At 45.8% G+C, this 16254-nt stretch overlaps 1 protein-coding gene across 4 annotated transcripts in view; it reads left to right on the plus strand.

Annotated features, from left to right (window-relative positions):
• The window catches only part of LOC115466373 (deleted in malignant brain tumors 1 protein-like), a 278988-nt gene extending 263110 nt beyond the window's left edge, over positions 1–15878 (plus strand). For all 4 annotated transcript variants that reach the window (XM_030197563.1, XM_030197566.1, XM_030197565.1 and 1 more), the window contains 2 exons: positions 11261–11380; positions 15567–15878. In XM_030197563.1, the coding sequence (XP_030053423.1) occupies positions 11261–11380; positions 15567–15670 (224 nt within the window). In that variant the 3' untranslated portion in view covers positions 15671–15878. The remainder of the gene's footprint in view (positions 1–11260; positions 11381–15566) is intronic.
• The last annotated feature ends 376 nt before the right edge of the window (positions 15879–16254 follow it).

Below are 16254 nucleotides of genomic sequence, written 5' to 3' on the forward strand. Positions count from 1 at the left end.
GAGCAAAGGGTGAGAATGAGATGCAGTACTGGGAGGGAGGGGGCAAAGGTTGAGTACGAGATGCACTGCTGGGAGGGAGGGAGGGGAAGAGGCAGGGTGATGTCAGGCTTCAAGAGTGGTGTGAAGGATAGGGAGGGAGAGGGTATGCCAAGAATGGAGGAACCATGTGGAAGAGACTGTAGAAGGATTGTCAGAGATGAGTGAGAGGAGGGCAGTGAGTACAAATGGTAAAAATGTGGAAAACAGATAAAAAGGAAGAGGATGCTGGCGAAGAATTGAGCTGGGAAATGGTAGAGGGTAAGAGCAGATTGAAAGTTGATAAGTAGATTGAAAACTGAAAAGTAATAGAGAGGGTGAAATTTGAATGCACAGAGAGGCTAAAAGGAAGGGAGGAGAGAGCTTTAAGGGAAAAATCTGAATGTTCAAAAGAAATATAGTGAGGGAATGGAGGGGAGGGGCTACTGGAAACAGAATTTGCAGAAAGAAAGAGAAATGCAGAAAAGAGAAACCGAGCAACATGATGGGAAAATAAAACATAAGACAACACAATGTAGAAAAAAGTGTTTGAATTTATAAACGTTTCGTTATTCATTAAGTAAGGGCCTAATGCAGTATTTATAGTGCTACTTATTCTTAGGTTACTCTTGGGAGAATTCTGCACCACTGTACAATGCAGAATTTTGCATGTGCCTTGCACAATTCTACACAGGGAACAGAAGGAAGGCAGAAAATTAGTCAAGTTTCTGATCCCCTCCCCTCGCAGCACACATCCACAGAGCACTTGAACAACCCTGTCTTTATTAGTGTGCCTCTGGACTGGCCCAGGATTGGACTGATGAGTTATGCACTCCTTCCAGCAGATGGAGACTGAGAACTTCTGACTCTAGAGAGCCAATAAGAGCCCTGGCCATGTGATCCTAGATTCAGTATTCTCAGTCTCCAGCAGGTGGAGGTGAGTCCTTAGTGTCTCTCTCTCTTAGCTTTGGGAAAACCCTTGTCTTCTGTGCACCGAGGAACGGTCTTTTAGAGGCTGCAGTTACTAGAGGATTTTCCCAGCCTCAGGGGTGCTACAGTCGGGGGTTCCTGGGTCCCTCCCCCTCTTTTCTCCCCTTTCTCCCGCGGGTCTCGCAGGAAAGAGCTCACTCTTTCAGCAGGAAGGTGTTGTAGCTTCAGGGAGAGGCAGCCACGCTTGGAAAAAAAAAACACACCCCAAAGCAAAGGAGGTTTAAATCTCTTTCTTTCCCCTCGGCACAAACGAACAGGTCAGCTCTGTCAGTGTCTTGAGTGGCGCACCTTGTATTTCCTGTTTGTGGTGGTTACTGCGGTTCATCAGCAAAAAAAAAAAAAAAGCATGACAGTGCTCCAGCACTATGGCGGAGAAACTGAAATGTTGTGCAGTCTGCCAGCTGCGTAATGTTGGCACACTGGGGATTTGTAAATTTTGCATGGTGGTGGCAGTGGCTCCCTCACCTCCAGCCTCCTAGTCAGCTACGAGCCAGTCGGCGTTCTCAGTTCCAGCTGCGGCATTACCAGTGCCCTCAGTTTTGGTGGGGAAATCTGCCATTTTGTCAGCACCGAGCACTTCTGAGGACTGGGTGATTCTGGTGTTTTCTCAGGCGGTTGGTAATGCTGCGGTGTCCCTGGCATATTCTGGAAGGGTGCAGAAGGGTAGTTTTCCACTTGAGTTTGTCCTCCAGATATACCCAGGCATTTTTATTGAAAAAGTCAGGTGCTGGGGCGGCTTCTGTGGGGAATCATTTGTCTAGGCAATTGGCACCTGCTAAGAAGCCTAGGGTCGCCTGGGACCCAGAGGAGGACCTTGGTTCAGATCCAGATTTGAAGATTTCCTTCCTGGAGGAGGAAGAGGGCCTGGTAGATAAGCACTTAGAGGATCAGCTGTCTTCTGAGATAGGTACAGACCCCTTACCTCTGGGAGAAGATCCATCGGTTGTCCGGGTCTTCCAAAGGGAAGATCTTCAGGAACTCATTTCCTTGGTGACCTCCACTCTTCACTTTAAAGAGGAGCAACCCTCGGTACCACAGGTCTGTAAGGTGGACTTGCTGGTTAAAGGTATTAGGCCCTCTGGGAGAACCTTTCCTATGCATCAGGACATTTGGGATATCATTCAGGCTCAGTGGGATGTTCTGGACTATCACTTTTGCCCAGCCAGGTCCATGGCTCGCCTTTTACCCTGTCCCAGATGCAGACAGGTCCCTTCCAAAGGTGCTAGTGGTTGATGTGGTGGTCTCGGCAGTCACCAAGCGCAATACAGTTCTGGTAGATGGTGGCATGGCTCTTCGGGATGTCCAGGATCGGAGGTTGGATGCTCTCCTCATGAGTAGTTTTGACATCTCTGCTTTGGCTGTGCAGGCGGCCATCTGTGGTTCCTTGGTGGACAGAACCTTCTTCCGCTGGGCTGAAAGTCTTGGACAGGACTTCGGATGATCTGTTGTCCACAGATGCAGAAATGGCCAAGATTGAGATGGCGGACGCCTTGTATGATTTGCTGAGAGCTTCCTCTAAGTCCATGACTTTGTGGGTTGCAGCTCACTCCCTTTGGTTGCGGGGTTGGTCGGTGGATGCGGCCTCCAAATCTGAGTAAGTTTCCCTTCAGGGGTTCCTTTTTGTTTGGAGAGGAATTGGATAAGTTGATGCATAGTCTGGGTGATACTAAGGTCCCTCGCCTCCCGAAAGATAGGCTTCGGTCAGCTGGTTGGGGTTCCCTGTCGGTACGGGGAGGGGTGCGTGACTTTCGCCATTTTCAGTACGGCCATGGGGCTCAGGCCCAGAGGTCTAGGTTTTTTCAGAGGATGCAATCCTTTCAGGGCTATCGCCATGGGGGATGGGACTCCGGTGCTTCTTTCCAGCCCATTCTTCCCAATTAAGGTACGCAGGCCTCTTCTCTGATTCCCGTGAGAGCTCGGCTGTCACAGTTTCTTCAGAGGTGGGCCCAGATTACTACCGATCAGTGAGTATTGGAGGTTATTCGAGACTGGTATGCCTTAGAATTTGTGTGGCCTCTTTCTCGAGTCTCTCTGCGGTCTCAACTCAAGCGGGAGTGGTCGGGGCAGAACGGTCGGGAGAATTTCTGACGGCATTGGACCCGACAGAGGCTTATTTGTTCATTCCAATCCACCCTATTCACAAAAGGTTCCTTCAATTTGCAATTCTCCACCAGCATTTCCAGTTTTGAGCACTTCCCTTTGGTCTGGCCAAGGCTCCTCGCACATTCACAAAGGTCATGGTTGAGGTGGCGCTCAGAGGAAGGAGGGCAACTTGGTGCATCTGTACCTGGACTGGCTAATCTGGGCAAAGTCATATCAGAAGAGTTTGCAGGTCATGGCTCAGGTGGTCCAGTTCTTGCAGTCCCTTGGTTGGGAGGTCAACTTTGCCAAGAGCCATACCTTCGCAGTCCCTGGAGTACTGGGGTGTATCCGACACAGCTCAGTGGCGGAGTTTTCTTCATCCAAGCAGAATTCTCAATTTACAGTCTCAGATCCAGGGACTGTTGCACAAGCATGTCCCCTGTGTTTGGGACTATCTGCAAGTACTGTGCTCCATGGCAGGGACGATAAAGATAGTACTGTAGGCCAGGGTGTACATGAGGCCTCTCCAAGTTTTTCTCCTGTCCAGATGGTCTTCCCAGATGGACTCCCGTCTAGTGAGGTTGCTGCTGCAGTCCCGGGAGTCTCTTCTGGTAGCTGACGGCAGGCAATCTCACCAAGGGGGTGTGGCTGGATATTCCCCAGTGGATAGTGGTGATGACGGATGCTAGCCTCGAGGGCTGGGGAGCCCACTGTTTGGGGAGGTTTGCTCAGGGCCTTTGGTCTTCCCTGGAGCAGTCCCTGTCAGTCAACTTGTTGGAAACCAGGGCAATATGGCTGGCTGTGGAGGTGTTTCGTCCCCTGTTGGTAGGTGTGGTGGTTTGAATTGTGTTGGGCAATGCCATGGCAGTGGGTCATGTCAATCGCCGGGGGGGGGGGGGGGAGGGGGGCGAGAAGTCACCTGTTGCAGGTGGAAGCTGCAAAGCTTATGACCTTGGCAGAACGTCATCTGACCACTATTTTGGCCTCCCATGTAGCGGGAGCGGAGGATGTACACGTGGAGTTCCTCAGCTGTCACACCCTTGACCCAGGGGAATGGTCTCTAAGCCCACAGGTGTTTCAGCTGATCGTGGACCACTGGGGTCTTCCGCTAATGGATTTCTTCGCCACTAGCCGCAACATAAAGGTCCCCCACTTCTGTTGTAGAAGAGATCCCAAGGCAGAAGGGATATATGCTCTTCTTCAGAAGTGGCCTCCTGGTCTCTCTTGGGGCGCCTCATTCAAAAGATAGAAGTGCATGGGGGACCGGTGATTCTCGTGGCTCCAGAATGGCCTCACAGACCGTGGTTCGCAGATCTCAAGCGTCTTCTGTCCGCAACACAAAGGTCCCCCACATCTGTTGCAGAAGAGATCCCAAGGCAGAAGGGATATATGCTCTTCTTCAGAAGTGGCCTCCTGGTCTTCTCTATGCTTTTCCTCCGTGGTCTCTCTTGGGGCACCTCATTCAAAAGACAGAAGTGGCTTCCTGGTCTTCTCTATGTTTTTCGTGGACCGTGGTTCACAGACCTCAAGCATCTTCTGTCTGCCCCTCCTGTCTTCTGGTTCAGTACGACCTTCTGGTACCAGGTCCGATTCCTCATCCAGACCTGGCTCGATTTTGTCTTACAGCCTTGGCTCTTGAACAGGCTCATTTGTTGAAGAGGGGTTACTCTCCTCAGATGATTTGTACAATGTTTAGGTCGCGGCGTCGGTCTACGTCTCTCAACTATGTTAGAACCTGGTGGATTGTTGAGGCGTGTTGTGCGGACCGTGACATTTCTCGGAGATGTTGGATTTTCTGCAGCTCGGTTTTGATAAAGGCTTGGCTCTCACTTCCCTTAAGGTGCAGGTTGCAGTGTTGTCTTGTTTTCGGGGTCAAGTACAGGGTAAGTCGCTGGCAAGTCATCTGGACCTGGCTCATTTTTTGAAGGGGGTTGGTCTCCATCCTGCAGCTAGTACTCTCTTTCCATCTTGGGATCTCAACATGGTATTGTAGGCCCTGACAGGGCGTCCCTTTGTTCCTTCAGTGCTGATCAGCTTTGATGCTGAAAAGTCATTTGACAGGGTGGTGTGGGACTTATTATTTGGGGTCCTGGATGCTTATGGAATACAAGGGTTTTTTCAGGCAGTGATTTGGGCTTTGTATTTTCTTCCTCCCCCTTTTCAATATATCATGGTACCAGACAGGGCTGCCCACTATCCCCGCTTTTGATTGTCCTTACATTGGATCTCTCTCTTCCATGACATTCAGAGGAATCCAGAGTACAAGGCTTTCAGTTAGGTGCAGAAACTCTTAAAATAGTACTGCTGATGATTTGTTGGCCCATGTGATTAATCCTCAAGTATCAATGCATGATTGAATTTGGGAATGTTTTGGGCTTTAAATTAAAGCATGAAAAAAGTATTGTCCCCCCGTTGACATTTAGGACATTGACCACCAACGGGGGGACAATACCTTTTTTCATGCTTTTTGAAGTGGTGGTATTCAAGCACTTTGGAGGTTGCTGCATCGATACTTAAAGTCTCTTCTTGGTCAATATGTATTCCTTTCTTGGGAGTGTTGCAGAATAAATGGGAGGTATATGGGGTCTTGATAAAAATTTACGCTTACTACTATGTAAAACTTTTGCGTTAGGGAAGAAGTGCATTCTTAAGCATTGGATACAGGAGGAGCCTCCCTCTTATTTGTATTGGAGAAACAGACTGCATGCCCTCATGTTATGGGAGGCCAGAGTTGTTAGGAATACCCCAAAAGGTGACAGAGCTTATGTCTGTATGGAACTGCTATCTGCAAACTATGTCACACAAAGCAAGGAGTGCTGTATTGAATAGGTTTCAGAATGTTTCCCAAGTTGGTTCTGTTTTATAAGAGACTGAGTTGGGGTTCTCTGCTTGGGTAGGGGAGGGTGGATTGGCCTGGGGTCATAAGAGTCCAGATGCCGGGTCATCTTAGTGTTTGAGTTATGGGTTATGGTAGGGTGGAGGAGGGTGATCTTGAATATAACTGGATGGAAACCATTATAGTGAGGGTGGAGGGCAGCGGGAGGTTTTTCATAAAACTTTAAAAAAAGGAATCATGCATTACACAGTTTTTGCAGTAAGATGTCTTTGCTTATTATTCTGTTATGCTTGCTCATTTTGCTTGTTGTCTTTATCTGGACTTGTTTACTTGTTCGATGTTGGCTTTGTTTGATTCTGAATAAAACCCATTAAACCATAACACTAAAGACGTATTTTTGGTAGCCATTGCCTCAGCAAGGAGCATGTCAGAGTTGCAAGCTTTCTCCTGTAGATCTCCTTGTTTGGAATTTTCTAAGGAGTGGGTAGTTTTATATCCGGTGCCTAAAGTGGTTTTGCGTTTTCATCTTTCTCAGTCCGTGGTCTTGCCAATTATGGGCTCTTCCTCAGGTATGGAACACCAAAAGAAGTTGCACAAGTTGGATATTAAGAGGGAGCTTAAGTTTTATCTGAAAACTATGGAGGAGTTCCAACACTCAGACCACCTCTTTGTGCTTCTTGGAGGTTCTCGCAAAGGTTTGGTGGCTTTGAAGCCCACTATTTCAAGGTTGCTTAAAGAAAGATAGCTTCCACTTACCTGCTTGTTAGCAAATCTGTCCCGAAAGGGATCAAGGCTCACTCCACTAGGGGACGGTCAAGGCTCACTCCGCTAGGGGGCAAGCAGCTTCTTGGGTGGAGAGGTTCTTGGTGCCACCTGCAGACATTTGTAAGGTGGCGACTAGGACGTCCTTATATTCCTTTCCTAAGCATTACAGGCTAGACATGCAGTGTCGACAGGAAGCGGTCTTTGCAACAAGGGTTCTCATGGCTGGCTTGCTGGGATCCCTTCCTTAAGTCTACCTCCCATCAGTCCAATCCTGGGCCAGTCCGGAAGGACGCTAAGGAAGGAGAAATTCACGTGTTCATTGCAGAGCGGTTCTTTGGGTATAGTACCAGTGAGTAATTCATGTTTGGATAAGTGTTCTATGATGGAGTTGATCTGCGCGTTTACAGTTGAAAAAAAACTAAGAATCAAAGGTGAAAGTGGATTGCCATACAACTCGGGTCGGGATATGTTTGGCAAGATGTGACTTGGTCCTCCTGTGGTTGTGTTTGCATGTTAATTGCAGTGCTTTCGTGGCTGCTCTGATTCCCGGTGGCACAGAAGGTAGTCTTTCTCTCTTTCCTCCTTAGTTAGTCATGTACCATCTAGGGTCACATAGCCAGGGCTGTTATTGGCGCTCTAGAGTCAGAGTTCTCAGTCTCCACCGGCTGGAAGGAGTGCATAATCCATCAGTCCAATCCTTGGCCAGTCCAGAGAGACTAAGAAACTAGATTAGCAGGTAAGACCTAATTTCTCCTTACCCTGTGCTCCTCGATTATGTAGCATAACAGAAAAGCAAGCCACTGAATATCGAACCACTTCCTCCTCCTCTGCTGGCCTGAGTCCACTGCTTATTTGAGCCACATGGGAATCTGTACAGCTACACAGTTCAAAGAAATTGGGCCCACATGGTGGTCCAGGACGAAGATACAGTAAAGGTGGAGGCAAAGAGAGAACGAAAAGGTAAAGGTTGAGGGCTAAAGGGAGAAGAGAACTAGGAAGCAGAGGAGTGGCAGTTTTTTTTATGTGGCTCCTCTTTCACCTGAGAAAGTGCCTTTAGTGTCTTTTTTGCTGTTTTCGGCATTTTCAGTGGTTTTTTTTCTTGTGCTTTGTTTCTTTACAAAAAAAAACAAAACTATATTTCCTTTAGTGTTAGACCCGTGTTTAAGTTTCCTTTCTTTTTAGTCGCGGCAGGCCTGCTCGGCCAGATCTCTCCTTTTTGTTGTGCTCTTTTCTTCTAGCACAATCAAGTTTGATTTATCCAGAGCGGTCTTGACATCCATGTCAAAGACTCCCAATGCCTTCAAACGCTGTACCCATTCTTGGTGTTTCTAGTGCCTTGGGCGACTTGTGCCCTCTGCCTTCGTATGGACACAAATTGCCAAAGAGGCTAAGAGAGAAAAAGTTTTGGAGCCCTGCCCAGTCCTTCGACGTCAGCATCAAAGGGAGTGGAGGTAGGGATGGCTGCTCAGAGACTCCGACACACTGGGAGCAGTGAGGCATCGAGTGGGTCTCCACCTGTTTCGAGGTCTCCTGCTGTGCAGGCCCCCCAGAACCGACCATCGTCTGACCCGAGGCATTGTGAGGATTCCACATCGACCTTGGCAGCACCAAGGAGCCTTGGTGAGATGCATTGGGTGAAGGCTAAGAAGCACCGACACCAATCTCCTTTCACGCGCAGTGCCGGGAGCTTCGGGACATTGAGAAGTCTGGCTCCCAAGAATCATCGGCATAGGGAGGAGCGCTCCCCCTCCATTCAAGTGGTGCCTGCATGCACATCTCCCAGCAGCCAAAATCCTGCTGTCATGCCTCATGCAGTAAAGCAACCTGAGCCCACACCGGCTCCACAGCTTTTACCAATGGCAGCTCTCAACGAGTGACTCAGGGCCTTGCTCACAGAGCTTTTGGAGGCCTTTAAAGCAGCGATGTGGATCAGCATTGGGGGAGCCTGTGCATACCATGCCTTCCACTGTGACCCTGCCTGGCACCCAGCCTGCGGTGCAGCTCCTGACACCCCAAGTCCCATCTCCGTTCTGTCCAACAATGGAATTCATGGGAGCCCTGCTCAATACAGTTCAAGCTTATCTTCCGTAGACACGTGCAGACAACCTTCTGACCCTCGCATCCAAGGTTCGAACATCGCAGCAGGACACAGCTCAGCAAATGTTGAGGTTGTTGGGCCACAGTGTATGTTACACCCATGGCATGTCTACACATGAGATCCGCTCAATGGACCCTGGCTTTTTTTTTGTTACATTTGTACCCCGCGCTTTCCCACTCATGGCAGGCTCAATGCGGCTTACATATTGTATACAGGTACTTATTTGTACCTGGGGCAATGGAGGGTTAAGTGACTTGCCCAGAGTCACAAGGAGCTGCCTGTGCCTGAAGTGGGAATCGAACTCAGTTCCTCAGTTCCCCAGGACCAAAGTCCACCACCCTAACCACTAGGCCACTCCTCCACTTCAGTGGTATCAAGCTACGAGGAGTCTAGAAGATGTCATCCAAGTGTCCCCCAAGCTGGTGCGCTCTCTTCATTGGTGGACAATTCAGTGCAATCTGACCTTGGGATTTCCAAAAAGTACTGGCAAAGGATGCATCACTGTTGGGGTGGGAGCCTGGTCCCTCAAGGAAACAGGTCCTCAGATCAACCTTCTGGAGCTCCCAGCGATCTGGAACGCTCTAAAGACTTTCAGAGATCGGCTGTCCAACCAAATTATTTTAGTTCAATCAGTTTGCGATGTATTACACCAACAAGGAGGGGGGCACTGGATCTCACCCTCTATGTCAGGAAGCCGTCCAGATGTGGCTCTGGGCACACCGCTATGGCATATTTCTCCAAGCCACGTATCTGGCAGGCGTAAACAACAGCCTGGCCAACAGGCTAAGCAGAGTGGTCTCTGAACATGAGCGTAGCCTGCAAGATCTTCCAAGCATGGGGCACCCCCTCGGTGGATCTTTTCACCATTCAACTCAATCACAAGGTCCCTCACTTCTGTTCCAGGCTTCAGGCCACGACAGACTAGCGTCAGATGCCTTCCTTCTTCATTGGGGGAGCCTTCTGTATGCGTATCATCCGATACCTCTAATGTCAGATTTTGTCCCCCTTCTTCTGGAATTGTCTTCCAAAGAACTGTGGAGATTGGAGTGTTTTGAGACCCTCATCACTGAGAACGAGGGTCACATCCCAACCTCCAGTCTCTGGCTCTCATAGCCTGGATGTCGAGAGCCTAGAATTCGCTTCCTTTGTTGTCTTGATACCTTGCTTGAGTACCTTCTATACATCAGAGTCTGATCTGAAGACCAACTCTGTAAGGCTTCACCTTAGTGCAATTAGTCACCATCGGTAAACGAACTATTTCCAACTGGCTAGCAGATTGCATTTCCTTCATGTACGCCCAAGCTGGACTCTCTAGAGGGTCATGTCACTGCTCATAATGCCTGGGCCATGGCTGCATCCATCGGTGGCTCACTTGAAGTCAGTCTCGTTAAGGAGATTTGACATCTAGTGCAGGATACCCGACAAGACAGTCAGTTTGGGCAGTCAGTGTTGTGGAATCTGTTTGGGGTTTAGAATCCAATTCCACCCTCTTTGGCCCATTTTGTTCTGTTGATGGCTGCACTCTTAGCTAGCTTGTATGTAGTTTCAGGTTAATCTACACTACGTCCTCGCCATTGCAAGGCCTAATTGACTAGTGTTTGTGGTTTTGGGATACCCCACTTGTGAGAATACTACAGCCTGCTTGTCTTCTGAGAAAGCAAAGATACTTAGCTGTAGCAGGCAGATCATTCTCACAATCCCACTCACCTCCCCTTGGAGTTGTTTCTTTTTCAGTCTTTACTTGTTTTTTTGCTTTTGCATTAAAATGAGGTACGCAGTCATGCGGGCAGGATGACACTGCACATATGAGCGGAGCGCTGCTTGCGCTCCAGAAAGTTCTCGCAAATTTTGCTGCTTGTGTTTTTGACCCGGGCAACAGGGGATTGTCACCCACTTGTGAGAATGTGAAGCCTGCTGTCCTTGGAGAATACCTACTACAGGTAAGTATCTTTGCTTTCTGTGTAAACCACTTAGGCTTCATATCTATCTAGAAAAATCAGTCCCTTAGCAAAACACTTTCTTGGCAGTGAAGAAGTAGGGTAGGAAAATAGCATCAGGGAGTTTTTCATACACAATGTTTATTCTGAAAAGTACACATTATAGACTCGACATGGAACTGTGTTCTGGCACAAAGTGCCTGCCTCAGGAGTCTGTGTTTTAGTATGTATGATATAGGTAAAATGTATGTTAAAACTAATGTGGAGAAAATAGGAACCTTCATTGACTAAAATGCGCATCATATTCAAGCAGCAAAACTGTTCTGCTATATATATATATATATATATATATTTATATATATAGTTTCTCCACTCCTGTGGTCAATCCCCCAATTTATTCTGTAGAGCAGATGGGGCACAAGGACAAGAGAAACTACTTCCATCTCAAAGCATGGCTTAACAAGAACCTAAGACAATAAAAAATTAATATGTTCTGTCATGTGACCATAAAAATAATTGTGTGTATTTTTCCTACAGATTCCACATTTGTATTTCCCTTGATTCTGGTTCTGATAGTTATGATTATTTCTGTGTCAATCATATTCATCAAGAAGAAGAGATCAAGCAGACAGATATTACAGACTATGGTTCCTACAGGTAAGCATGAATTTCACTTAAAAGTAGTGAAAATGGATAGCAGATAAATTAATTGCAGATTTATATTCCAGGTAGCAAAAATTAGTAGAATTTCATGTTATATAACTAAGCCTTTATAAGTTTCATTCTTATAAAATAGAATTTCTGTTTCTTAAAGTTTTGACTAGTGGTGTTTTGGATCCTGAGTGTTGCATGGGTGGGGGATGGCCCTGGGTGAGAAAAAAATAAAATCTTTCTATATGTGGATAGTAAAAGAAAGGAAAACAATATCTCTAGAAAAATGTGATGGGATCCTCTGTTACGTTTCTCTATTAATCAAAAACCTCTCCTCTTTTGACTTTTCATTTAAATCTCTGAATCCCTCATTCCTCTAATTCTCTGGAATGAATGAGATCATACCACACATACATCCCATCTTCTCTGCCATGGCTCCATGATATGGTCTAATGTTTTTGCAGCAGTATAGTTCCTTTTTTTCTTTTGTAGAAAACAATCCAAATGAATTGGAGAAATTAAACTCTGGAATTCATGCCAGAGAAAGGCGCTTAGCAGTGTTTAAAAAAAGGATTGGATGGCTTCCTAAGGGAAAAGTCCATAGACCATTATTAAATTGGACATGGAGAAAATCCACAATTTCTGGGATAAGAAGTACAAAGTTTTTTATACTTTTTTGGGATCTTGCCAGTTATTTGTGATCTGCATTGGGCTTTGTTGGAAATAGGATGCTGGGCTTGATGGACCTTTGATCTGTTCCAGTATGTCAGAATTTTGGGGCTGGGCTCTCATCAGTAGATTCAAAGGCCTAGGAAAAGTGTTGGCTGAGACCTTCTTTGCTGGAAATCAAAGCGGGAGACAATTAGGTCTAGTGGGGATTGAACCTTTGAGGTTCTTATGAGCTATGGGGACATGAACAGTTAGGCAGGATTTGCTTTTGACTGAGAGAGAATGGCACCCGCTCCCACAGAGGATGCGGTAGTAGTTAACGAAGCCCAAAAACATAAAGCTCAATGTCTCTGATGCCAAGGCCGGATGTTGTCGCCAGGCCCATGCTAAAGCCCCAATTAAATATGATATTATCTACACCCCCCCCCCCCCCCACCTCCAAAAAACAGTAGTTCTTACTGCTTGAAGATGTATTTTGCTAGTTCGGTATGTAGAATATCTGATTATCCTTGACCTGTGGGCCGAACATCTTTGTTGCCACGCAATCCAGAATGTTCTGTAGCATCAGTCTCGGGGATGAAGAGCAGTTGGCCTCTTGCTGGTTAAAAGATTATGAGATAATTGTATTCCTTTGGGGAGGAAGAATTTGGCGTTGGCCATGTAGACCAGAGGAAGGTCGGGTGGACTCCATTTACATGACAGCTAAGGATGCTACAAGGCCTTCTGAGTCTAAGCAGCAATGTTGCTCCTCACTAGCCCAGTACTCAATATGACTTATTTAACTGGCAACAGTCAGCGTTATTGAATTTAATTGAGCATGACAAACTTGATCAATATGACTACTAAGAGATTCTATTGGAGAGATCTCAGTGCTCCAGATGGAATGTATAGGATGAGGTATCAGAACAAAGATGAAAGCGATCCTGTTTTTGTGCCGCTTTGAATAATGTAATAGCAGTATTTTAGAGAATTTGACAGTGTTTTAGAGTATTTGACTATCAATGCTATCATTTTCCATTTTTTGCCTATCAGAGATAATTGTAAAATTCATTGGTGTCTATGGACAGCTTGAAACATTCTGGAATAGATAACTTTTGGTTCAAGTTTTTTTTTTTTTTTTGAGAGACTATGAACAGATTTTGAATCTTTACTTTAAATATAGTTTTGGAGTTCGACTATGGCTTTTTTCTAGATTTGAAATGGCTACCCAAAAGAGGAGGCAGCAATTTTTGCTTCTGAGGCCTGAAGTTCTTTTTCATCCAATTAATAAAGCTCTGGAATGCTTTGCCGGAGGATGTGGTAATAGCGGTTGGTGAGCTCTGGAATGCTTTGCCGGAGGATGTGGTAATAGCGGTTGGTGTATCTGAGTTTTTAAAAAAGGTCTGGACTTTCCTGGAGGCGTCCTAACAGAGGGCATGATGAAGTGCTCCACTGCTTGTTCCAACATGATTGACATGAGCTTCCCTTTCCAGGAGAGATGCGCCCATCGTCAGCACTTTTTGTGACCGAGAAATTTGGGATGGAAGTCCCTGTCGAATTGGATCGAACTGTCCAATATTGTAGAGAATGGATAGGGTGTAGATGGGGCATGGGGTAGTTTAAAGAGCTACATGGACTCCCGAGCACCTACTGTGAGGTGCTCTTTACTAGCCAATCAGGAACACATGGAGCCCTAGTCTGTGTAGCGATACTTCAAGTACCACTAGATGCAACTAGATGAAGACCTTGGGAGCTGACTCAATGCCAAAAGTCAACACATGATACTGAAAGTGATGTGTTTCCAGCCAAAATCAAAGATACTTCCAGAGCGCTGGAAGCATTAGAATGTGAGTATAGGCATCTTTTTAAGTCTAGAAAGCATAGCCAAATAATCTTTTGAATCATTGGGAGAATGATGCCCAGGGAAACCGTTCTGAACTTTACTTGTTCAGTGCCCATAGTTCTAGGATGCATCCCACCTGACTTCTTCAGTTTGGCACCTGTCTTCCTACTCACACCTGTGGGGGCTCCTCCAACCACTTCCAATACCTGCAATGTCATGGAGACGTATAGCCATGGATTTTATTGCAGATCTCCCAGAATCAGAAATTCTCCATCATATGGGTCATTGTGGATCGGTTATCAAAGATGGCTCATTTCATTCCCAATCCAGGGTACAATTTACAGGTACTCTTACGAAGCCAAGTGATATTAATGTAGTCTCGATAACATGGAAAAAAATTACTTCCAATATTTATAGAAAAGATAATATTTTCAAACATGAGTAAACCACCTCCCCTTACATCCCACTACCCCAGAGGCCCTACCAAACCCAGAACCACCCCCGAACACCCTCCCTACCCAACCCCACCCATCTACTCAATAAAGCAGCAAAGAGAAGAGGAAGGAGGGAAAAAAAAAGGAAAGATCCTCCCCCCAGTAACCCCCTGCCTTTATAAGAAGGTCTGCTGCCTACATAGGTCTTCCGCCTACACATAAAAGTAGACACCTCCATTTAAGTCCCCCGAGGACAGCATGTTGAAGTCCTATTCTGGAATGGCAACTTAACACAAATAGCTTCCATAGAATACAATTATGACCCATTATTAGAGCACCTTTCATTTATGCATGCACAGTTACACCTGGCAAATCTGTGAGTGCTTAAATGTAGCAGAAATATATGTAACTTACACTATTCTTTAACTTGCATGCAAAACCGCCATGTGTATATCCCATTGTAAATGTCCGCAATAGCACTTAGGTATAGCTATACTGGGTCAGTATCCTGCTTCCAACAGTGGCCAATCTACGGCTACAAGTACCTAGCAGAAACCCAAATAGTAGCAAAAGCCATATTTATGTAACTGAAGGTCTGTGGCTGGTATAACTGCAGGCATACTTATAACTGAATCTGTGTGCACAGCTATAGAATTGTCCCCTAAATGAGGTGTCTGCCAAAGGCTCTGGCTATTGGTGTAAAGATGATGTAAAGATTTTGGTGCCGCAATAGTATGGACTTCTGGGCTCCATCATACAAGTCAGCATTATTGTACCTAAAGTTAGATGCCAACAGTTATGCCAAGTCAATGGCAATTATAACTACTAGCATGTGCCCTGAATTATATGTAACTTACAGTATTCAATAAGATACACAGGCTGAATATTGCAGAATGACCAGCTCAGTGGGGTTTAACTGGGCAGGAACCTCGTGCCCAGTTAAATTCTTTTGAATATCGGGTTCATTGATTATAAAATTTGCTAATATACATATATGCTTGTACAGTCAAGATGCAGACATTTGTACATCACGTAAGTTGACATCTAGTTGCCCTCTTCATCCTTGAACATGGATAGTGTTTCTTGCCTGATTAGAAATAGTGCAAAATAATGTGACAGCTGTTAGTGTGTAGGAATCTTTCAATTGATTTATGTTTCTTATGCTCATGTAATGAACTTAATTTTATAGTTATGAATAACAGTTCACATTCATTGCTGGCAATAGGTATGGCTTATAGCATTGAATAGTTTATTATTCATTTTCCAGCATATATGAATCTCAGAGATACAGCTGAGCTTGAGAATTCTAATTTGGTGGATGAAGATTCCTATGCTTCAGAACAAGAATACAAGCGAAGAGAACAGATCTGAAACACATCACCATCAAGATCAGATGCAGGAAAAGATGATAATAATACTTGATATATTTGCCAATGATAGGACTGCAGAAGACCATACAATCATAAAGCTCAACTGATTCTTTGATGGCTTATCTGAATATAGTCAACAAGGAAGGTGTAAAAATAATGTTGCATCTTTTGTCTATGCAGAGTTGTAATAAATCTGTTCCTATACCAAATGCAAAAGCATATCCTTTACTTATGCCCAAGCTGGGCTAACTCTAGAGGGCCATGTCACGGCTCATAATGTCAGAGCCATGGCTGTGTCAGTGGCTTACTTGAAGTCAGCTTCTATTGAAGAGATTTGCAAGGCTGCAATGTGGTCATCAGTCCACACATTCACATCTCACTACTGCCTTCAGCAGGATACCAGACGCGACAGTCGGTTTGGGCAGTCAGTGCTGCAGAATCTGTTCCAGGTTTAGAATCCAACTCCACCCTCCTAGGCCCATTTCTGTTCTGTTCCAGGCTGCACTCTCACTCAGTTGTGTTTCTTTTCAGGTCAATCTGTTATGTCCTCACCGTTGCGAGGCCCAGTTCTGTTTCTTTTCAGGT

Source organism: Microcaecilia unicolor, chromosome 3 (genome assembly GCF_901765095.1).
Source record: "Microcaecilia unicolor chromosome 3, aMicUni1.1, whole genome shotgun sequence".
Classification (NCBI taxonomy): Eukaryota; Metazoa; Chordata; class Amphibia; order Gymnophiona; family Siphonopidae; genus Microcaecilia; species Microcaecilia unicolor.